Genomic DNA, 9,482 nt, shown 5'->3' on the forward strand with positions numbered 1-9,482 from the left:
GCTTCCTGGTCAATAACCGAAGAGAAGAGAGAAGGAGATGAGAGAGAGAATGTGAAGTTAAAGTAAAAGCAATTAAATGAAATGAAGCATATGATGGATTGTTTTTACTTCCCTTGCTTTGAGTAGCGTATAGCATTAATCATAATGATTCCTATCAAATCAAAGTCAAGTTCTCTCTCATGTTTCCAATGCTAGTATATTAAGTTTTGAAATCCATCCTTAGCAAGCCATGGAATCCGTTGGAAAGTATGAAGCCTATATGCTTTCTCTTTAACTTGGTTTCGGACCAAGCTTGGAAACATTCATCAAAAAAATTGATGTTGGGCTAGTTAGCAACAAAAACTAATCTGGCCCAATTAGTAACATTTGCTTTTCTGATGAATTTTGGATCAAGCATTGGATCATTCATCAAAACTAAATTGGGCTTGTGACAACAAGATTCAATCTGGCCCAATTAACATCACAACAATTCAGCCATACATCTTTGAATATTTTTTTTTGAATCAATGCTGAATTGAGAAATAAATTGACACTTGGGCTTGCAACATTTTATTTCATTTTCGGCCCAAATTAAAAATCTGCATCACAAAATTATTAATTAACATATGTTGAATGAAGATTAATAATTTTGCAATTAAATATTTTAATAATGTTTGCACATCACAAATATTAGTTTGGAGTTTTCCAAACTCATCATGTTTCTATTTCAATTTTAATGTATCTTTTTATTCAGTTTGAATTCTTGTCTTTATGTTTATCTATTATTTTCGTATCATTTGGTATCAAAGCTCAGATATTAGATTAGAATGTGACAGCTTTGGAGATGGAAATGAAGAAGCTGAAGGCAATGGTTGCTGCTGTAGAAGTTGATCTTGAAATGGCAAGAAGTGAATTGGTGAAAGTTGAAGAAGGCTTTGAAGAGAGAGATTTGGATGGTGAACTAGGATATGGACCATAGACTCACTTATTTTGTTGAAATTTTACTTAACCTATGCAGAGATTGTAAGGAACAAATGAATCCTTGTGCAAGAAAACAGTCCTAACTAGTTTTGATGAGTTGCACAAAGAAGGAAGATCACCAATTAACTTTCTAACAATTACCAATTAACTTGACTAACAAATTGCTGTAATTTTGTGAAACGTGACACTTATTTCTACCGAAGCTAATATTGATCCCCTCTTTTAGGGAGGCTACTATAGTTATGAAAAATCTAAGAGTTTGTGTACTTATATCACCTAATATTAGAAGTTAGTATACTTATTTATTATTATTAACATGAACTTTAAATTAATTAGGAAAGATGCCAATGAGTTAATGGTATAATCTCCCCATATTGCGCTTTAGTTAAAAAAAAAAAAGAAAAGTAGTTAGGAAAGATTTATTGAGCTCACGAAGGGGAATAATGCCATATATTAGGTAAACTAAAATACCATAGTATCAATATAGACATGTTGGTTGACTCAATAACAAGATGGTAGTAAAATCTGAAGAAGAAACAATAATACATGCATATTCTGTTAATAAGACCATCTCTCGAGCTAATTTTAAGTTTAATCTTATTTTGGATCTCATAAAATATCACTTAGGACTATATATCATATATAATTATCTGAAACTAAAAATGAGATTTATATTTAGTTTTACTTCATTTAGAATTTTATATTATTTAATAGTTATATAAATTGTAAAAATTTTATTGGTTTTCCATCAATGTAATATCGTCTCTTTAAGATGAGATCGATTTTATTCACCTATTAATTTCAATGTAAATTTTAATTCTAAATAAGTTAATTTCTTAATTGTATCGAAAATAATATTCAAAAAGTATTGTATTAAAATAGTTTTAAGATATTAATATTTTTTTATTTAAATAGTAAAAAATATATTTCTTTTCTAAATTTTGTGATGTTAGCAAAAATTGGCAAACAGGCATATAGTATGATATTTGGGAATTTTTTATTTAAATGATTTAAATATAATATTGATGAAAATATATAATCTAAAGAGTATTAACTATTTATGCATAAAATTCTACTAGATAGATAACGAAAATGGTAAACAAAATGAACAATGGATTGCATTTTCGGCCCACAAAAGCAAAAGGTAACTTTCATCTTTCCCTCTCCCCTGCCCTCATGCCCTTATGCTTTGTTCGGTTTTAAATTTTTTTTTTTTGGTTTTGACTACTTAAGCTTATGCACTCATTTCTACACATGGGTCATGTATGTTATGATATGCATAGTGTTCTGGTAATTCTTTGGGTTTGGGCCAACTTGGTTATATGGTTACATAGATGTGTAGCATCCTGTTCTTATTATATAGATTACTTTCTTTACAAGTTTCGTTTGAATAATACCAATTTTACAAGTTCTCAAAACCACTCCAATTGTATGACAACAACATTGCTATTTTCTAATTCATTATGAGTTTTATCTAATCTACAATACTAGCATGGTGTTAACGAATGTTCTACTTACAATTAGTTGACCCTGGTTGACTCTTGATATGTATATATGGATTTTTCAAAAGCTCAACACACATTCAATGCCAAAGAGAGTGACTGGGGCTTCAATTCATTTTTACGTTTAGCTGACTTTTATAATCTTAGAAAGGGGTTTATTGTGAATGACACTTGTATAATTGAAGCTAAGATTTCCGTCAGCACCCCAGAGCTTGAGAAAAATGTTGATCAACCTGCTCCACCAGTTCTTGTTGAAGTACCTGCTAAAGCCTATTGAACATGCTGATCATCCTTCATCTATGGACATGTGTGCAATCTCAATTGACGAGCTTGTTGATTCCAGGGGTTTAGGGAAAATAGAAAAAGCGTTTGTTTCGCTTCTTGACGAAGTATGCGCAAAGCATCCCTCAGTTATTGAATGCCAGAAGAAGAGAAGTCCAAGGTTTAGCGAATGGGCATTCACGGCTTTGGTGGGAAGAGTTCTGCATTTTCTCAAGACTAAAAAAGAGAGAGATATGGATGAAGAGGCTTGTAGCAATCTTCAAATCTTATGGGAGGAACTTGAGACGTTTAAATTTGATTTAACTTGGCTGGAGCCACATGTTCAATCCGCCTTAAGTATGAAAAATTACATGGAGAGATCCGCTAAAGTGCAAAGTGTGAAGGAGAATGTGGCTGCTCTGGAGATGGAAATGAAGAAGCTGAAGGCAATGGTTGCTTCTGTTGAAGTTGATCTTGAAATGGCAAGAAGTGAATTGGTGAAAGTTGAAGAAGGCTTTTAGATTACAAATTGACTTATTTACCAACGAAATTTCTGTAAAATGTGACACTTATAATATTGACTCTTCTTCCTCTTATATTATTATTAATATTATTAATATGAACTTTAAAGTAGTTAGGAAAGATTTAGTGAGCACACCAAGGGGAATAATGCCATGTACTAGGTAAACTAAAATACGATAGCATCAATATAGACATATTAGTATCACCGTATATGTAGGATATTAAATGCATATCTATATCCATATAAAGAAGCATCTTGTTTGTCTCTATAAAACACCCAAAAACATATTATATTACCTATGGTACATGACACTAATATGTTGAAAAGTGAAAATATAACACAATATCTGATACTAACAAGGATATTATCTGTGATCACAACAAAATCTTCAAAAATTAAATAACAAATAAATTTCTAAGAAGCGCCTGTAGCTCAGTGGATAGAGCGTCTGTTTCCTAAGCAGAAAGTCGTAGGTTCGACCCCTACCTGGCGCGTTCAACTGTTTTTACCTCAAAGATATTGAACTGTGCACTCATCACATTAGCGCATAGCCACAGGCTTTCTTTATCAAATTAACAAATGAAAAACATGTTCTTGTTGCTCTTTCTAGCATGAATTTTTTACAGGAAAGTCTGTATATGGAACATAATTTACTATTACCGATGTATTAAGAGACTAGTTGATAATCTAGATCTTTATGTACAAAAACTAAAACAACTTAATGCATATTAAATTAACTAGTTTCTTCATTTGTCTTTTCACTCAACACAAAGCACACACTTGATGAATATCCAGAATACAAGAAGAATGATACAACACTTTCCAAATTTGAAGTTGCCTTCTTACAGTTTTCTTTGGTCACGTGTACTGCCTTTCTTACATTCATGCTTTTCGAAAAAATGCTTCCAAAAGAATAGCTTTCTACTTAGATTTCCTTCTTTCAAATACATAGTAAGCCTCACTTTTTTCTTTAATGCACCATACTTGACCTACTTTTGTATCTTTTCCTTTCACGTCATTTTCCTATCACATTTAGAATGAAAACATCGACATTATAATGTTTGTTCCAATTTACAAATTTACACTACAAATAGTGAGTAAAGAAAAACTGCATACTCAACAAACTCAGCAAACAGAAATTATCTTGTTTCTTAGGAATCTTAATGCCCTCTATTGACACTAGGCATTGATGAAGGTGCTGCAATATAAAATGTGTAGAAAGAAAAAGCTTCAGGACTTTGTGAGATAAATGATATGAGACTGAATAACCTCATTCATTGATTATACATAAGATACAAAAAGACAATCTTATATATGTGAGGAAACTATCCAATAGAATAAGAGATTCAAAACAGATTCAAACAGAAAGAGCAAAGCAGAAATTAACACCCTAACTAAAATATACAGAATGGGTCCTAACTTCCCAACTCAAACTCAGGGTATTCCTTGGTAAAACTGAGTTTGAACTTAATGAACTAGTAATGGTTGACCATGAAACTTGAATGAATGGCAGTACCAGTCGTATTGTATTTCAGCAATTCCAGCAAAGAAATCCATGTTGTATTTCAGGGTCTGGATCATGAGAAACCTGCATAGAACAAAAATTGACCAGTTTTATTATAATAAGCATAATGAGATAGTACCGCACAATGCTGATTGGTTAGAAAATAGAAGAACATTTGTTTTATGAAAGATGAAAACAACCACCAACCAATGGAGCTAGAATTGCATTTAGATACAAATATTTAATCAATTTAATCTTTTCATTACGGCATGGGAACTGAGGTTCTGCAGGTTATGATTTCTAAACTAAAGATGAGACATTTTCTATTGCAATTACCCATCTAAAAAGGATGAATTGTGTGCTGTGCCAAGCACTCACAAGACGCTTGAAACCACAACATCCTTGGACTGGTTTTCATAGAATGCTTGCATTACATATCTATGAATTTCTTGGAACATTCGACTCTGCATTTTGGACAGAGAAAAGTATAATTATTAATTAGATGGAGACAAGGAAAAAGTAGGAGGCATTGTAGAAAACTTCAAATAATCAATAACATCAAAGCTTGAACATATGCCAAAACTTACTTTAGTTCACCCCCATTCTCACCATACCACATTCATGAATTGAAACTCCTGCTTCCACCTTACCAATTATAAATGGAAACCAACATAGAACACATTAGTATGAGATAAACAGAGTCCAAAAATTAAAAAATAAAAAGCAAAATTCTATGAACTAAAATCTGATAGAAATAGAAAACTGAAATTAAATGGCATAACTAAAGTATGTTCTGTTTTGTAATTCGAGAATTGGTATGACTTGCAAACGGAATAATGTATTTCATAAAGTACGAACGCACCTCCTCCTTAACACATTAAATTGTTAATAGACAGAATCCTTGCATGTTGCAGAAATCAACTAAACTCATACTCCTAGTCTGTAATCAAGGGGAAAAGAGACATTAAAAATTAAGCAGAAAATTGGTTTGGCATATTAACAAGGGAAAGAGAATGTTTGGTGGCAACAATTTAGCATTATAATTGGAGAGCGTGCAGTGAGTTTAGGGAAGATGAGAGCAAAAACAATTACCTGTGTCGAATTGAATCCGTGGGTCGTTCATCTCTTCCAGCTTACTCCTCAATGGACATTCACTGTTGATGATGAATTTTGATAAGGAGGCAGGCAGGTTTTCTTGTGTGATATTCTCCAGCTTGCTACAGTATTTAATTTTTAATTTTTGGAGGGCGGTGAGTTGGTGAAGGCCCTTGCAGTCTAGCGTCTCCAGATTTGAAAAGTACGACAAAGATAGATACTGGAGGGAAGCAGGAAGGCAACCCTCTCTCGGGAACGACTTAACTTCATCCCAGTCTTCAAGGAAAAGACGGGTAAGGCCTTCACTCTGCAAACCCCTCCAAGTTATCCACCTCTCTAGTTTTTGGCATCTTCTGATCCGAAGGGTTGTCAAGCTCGGCGGGAGGCACTCCTCTCCAAAACAATCCATTTCCGGGCAATCTGAGATATACAATGTCTTGAGATTTGGAAGGGCCCCCAATGGCAACAACGTCAGTGAATCACATTCTTCGACACGTATCTCCGTTAGGGACTTGGAATGCAGTGGCCCTGAGAATAAGTCTGAACACCCAGTGATTTGCAGATATTGTAATGAATCGGGCAAATTATCTCCTGAAACTGATATTGCTGGCCAAAGATTCTCGATTGTCAAACGTTGGACACACGAACATTGGATGTGGGGCAGGCACTCCAATACGGACTTGGTAAGCAAAGTTTCTAAAATTACTACCTCATGCGGTTTCGATAAATGCTTATACCCCTCAGACTCATACAAAGGACCCATTACAAGTAATTGGTGAAGCTTGGGAGCTCTCGGCAGTGAACATGCAAGCTCGTCGCTGTCAACAATGTTAAGTTTCTCCAGAGCTGGAAGGTGAGCAGGCAGATCTCCACTTAACACCGGACAGTTGACTATGGAAAGGCTTTTAAGTTTGGGAAATCCATCAAAGTCATCAGGAATATGCCACTCTCGCCAGCGAGGCATATGAGCAAATTCCAGAGTTTGAAGAGATCTGAAGGGTGTGCCCTGATGAGATGATTCAGCGTTGTTGTAAAACTCACCACCAATTCTCTCCAACCCATCGAATTCAAAAATCCTGAGATCCTTTAGAGAGGGTAACTGTCCCAGTGAAGGAAGCTGACGGCAATTCTTACAACGATACATACTCAAGTCGGTTAAATTGGAGTAGCAAGAAAGGCCTAACCAATCAGGGAATATTTCACCCCTATAACCATCAATTGATAACTCTTTCAAGTTTCGGTGAGGTTGCAACTCCTCAAGTATATCTCTTGCAGTTTCAACATCAACAGTATCACCTTCTCTACGCCATTTCAATTCTAAAATGCTGATGTGCTCCTTGCTATCCATCTTTGCCTCCAAAGCTTCACCACTGTCTTTCACATTCTGTAATTTGGAAATACAAAGTTTGCCATGAAGATTGTCAAGTGCTCCCAATTCTCTTATCCCATTCTCCACTTGCTCCCCGACAATATAACCACTTAAGAAGTTCAGGTGCTTTAACTTGCTCATTCCCTTCGGCATCTCTTTCAAAGAATTAGATCCTCTGGTATCAAGATGGCGCAGGTTCACAAGATCTTGCATACGGCTAGGAAGCATCTCCAGCTTCTTACAATAACTCAACTTCAATGTTTGGAGATTGTATAATTTACACAATGACTCGGACAATGTCAAAATAGATGTATAAGAGAGATCCAAATAATGCAAATGGATCAGTTTATCTATTGAATTAGGCAATGATTCAATAGAAAAACGTTTAAATGACAAAACTCTTAGATACCTCATTTGTAATTGTAAGAGCAATGAATCACTTTCTAACGTAATTGATAGAGGACCACGACATACATTTAGAAACGTTCTCATATGTATTGCTCCCTTATAGGCCTCTCCAAATCTTGAATCATCGGGATTTACCATGTATGACAAATGACGAGTTTTGCTGCAAATCTTTTGTGGATCTCCTAATTCTCTGACTCTGAAATAGAATTTTTCAGCAAAAAATGTTGCTAAATCATGCATGAGATCATGCATTACAAATAAGCCAACATCTTTACTAGAAAGTTGAAAAAATGATCTTGCAACTAATTCATCAAAATAAGCACAACCAATATTTTCTAATGTGTATTTTTCCATTGGTTGTAAGAGACCTTCAGCCATCCACAGCAAGATTAATTCATCTTTGTCAAATTGATAATCTTGGGGATATAACGAGCAATAAACAAAACACCGCTTTAAATTTGAAGGAAGATAGTGATAACTAATTCTTAATGCAGCAACAATCTTACTCTCATCTTCCGGAAGCTCCCAAATTTCACTTCTCAGTATATTCTCCCAATCCTCTACTTTATCCTTACTGCGCAATAAACCCCCAAGTGTCTTCACAGCCAAAGGTAATCCCTTGCATTTTTCAACAATTTTTTTACCAATTTGTTCTAAGATTTCATATTGTCTAAAACTAGTAGAAATAGATGAATGTTTCAAAAACAAAGACCAGCAATCTTCGTTGGACAATATATCTAGTTTATAATGTAGATTTGTAGTTGACACTACAGAATCAACATTTTTAATACGAGTAGTTAAAAGAATTTTACTTCCTTTATTTCCACTCAAAAAAGGTTTTAGAAAATTGTCCCACAAATTTTGCTGATTATCCCAAACATCATCTAAAACTACCAAGAATGTCTTTTCTGTTAACTTTTCCTTCAATTCGGTTTGAATCGAATTCAAGTTAACCTTATTACAAGGAGAAGCTATGTCTTCCATTATAGACTTGGTAACAATAACAGGATCAAATTTTGTTGCAACACACGCCCATGCTTTAATGGCAAACTTCTCCTTCACTCTGGCGTCATTGTAAACTAACTGAGCCAAGGTTGTCTTTCCAATTCCACCAATACCTTCTATAGAGATCACAGACAATATATCATCACAAGTTTCATCCAGTAACAATTTTATGATGGCCTCCTTGTCATGGTTCCTGCCATATATATCAGAACTTTCAAGCAGAGATGATTGAATTCTCCATGACATGTCCTCCAGATCTTTGGCATCCCCTTGTTTCAGATCAAGATCATCTTTCTCTTCAACAATAGACTCTAGTTTGTCAACTATGTCTTGCATGCTAGCCACTACCCCCATCTCATCATCATCACTATCTTCCAAAATTGAATCAACACAGTGAGACCAGTAGGAAGAGTTACCTGGATCCCTCTGAGTGGGAGTGGGAGTGGGAGTGGCAGCGTTAGTGGAGAGTTCATCGAGCAAGTCATCAGCCATATAAAGAGCATCTTGGAGATCAACAAGCCACTTGTTGACTTCTTGGTCTCGGATCTGCTTCTGCTCAGCATCATCAAGCACAGGTCGAGTGGCACGGAGACTCTTCCTCAGCTTTTGAAGCAACTTCTGGTCATCTAACTTCTTTGCTTCGGGGGTTGAGTTGACATCGAGTGAAGAGAGCTTGTTCAAAACAGCATCAACAAAGGAAGAGAGATAAGCTCTACCCTGAAGTTTTGCAGCCATGATTGAGGCTCAAGTTCAGGGGATGATGAGATCACAACAAAGAGAAGAAAGAAAGAAAGAAAGAAAGGTAAGAGAACAATGGTTGCCGGGTATAGTGAACTTGATAGAATGGTTTTCTAA

The 9,482-nt window shown here is 35.1% G+C and overlaps 2 protein-coding genes and 1 non-coding gene across 3 annotated transcripts; 2 read left to right on the plus strand and 1 right to left on the minus strand.

The window, feature by feature from the left end:
- The first annotated feature begins 2,683 nt into the window (after window positions 1-2,683).
- On the plus strand, window positions 2,684-3,244 carry LOC130963590 (uncharacterized). Its single transcript, XM_057889692.1, has one exon. The coding sequence runs from the start codon at window positions 2,684-2,686 to the stop codon at window positions 3,242-3,244; it is 561 nt and encodes a 186-aa protein (XP_057745675.1).
- Window positions 3,245-3,667: 423 nt separating this feature from the next.
- On the plus strand, window positions 3,668-3,740 carry TRNAR-CCU (transfer RNA arginine (anticodon CCU)). The gene has a single exon. It is a non-coding gene; the product is annotated as a tRNA-Arg (tRNA).
- Window positions 3,741-4,024: 284 nt separating this feature from the next.
- LOC130961502 (putative disease resistance protein At3g14460) lies at window positions 4,025-9,482 on the minus strand. Its single transcript, XM_057887434.1, has 5 exons — window positions 5,843-9,482; window positions 5,613-5,690; window positions 5,338-5,395; window positions 5,087-5,214; window positions 4,025-4,834 (listed from the first exon to the last, which is right to left on the minus strand). The coding sequence occupies exons 1-2, from the start codon at window positions 9,360-9,362 to the stop codon at window positions 5,686-5,688; spliced, it is 3,525 nt and encodes a 1,174-aa protein (XP_057743417.1). The 5' UTR covers window positions 9,363-9,482; the 3' UTR covers window positions 4,025-4,834; window positions 5,087-5,214; window positions 5,338-5,395; window positions 5,613-5,685.

This window comes from Arachis stenosperma, chromosome 2 (genome assembly GCF_014773155.1).
Source record: "Arachis stenosperma cultivar V10309 chromosome 2, arast.V10309.gnm1.PFL2, whole genome shotgun sequence".
In the NCBI taxonomy this organism is placed as follows: domain Eukaryota; kingdom Viridiplantae; phylum Streptophyta; class Magnoliopsida; order Fabales; family Fabaceae; genus Arachis; species Arachis stenosperma.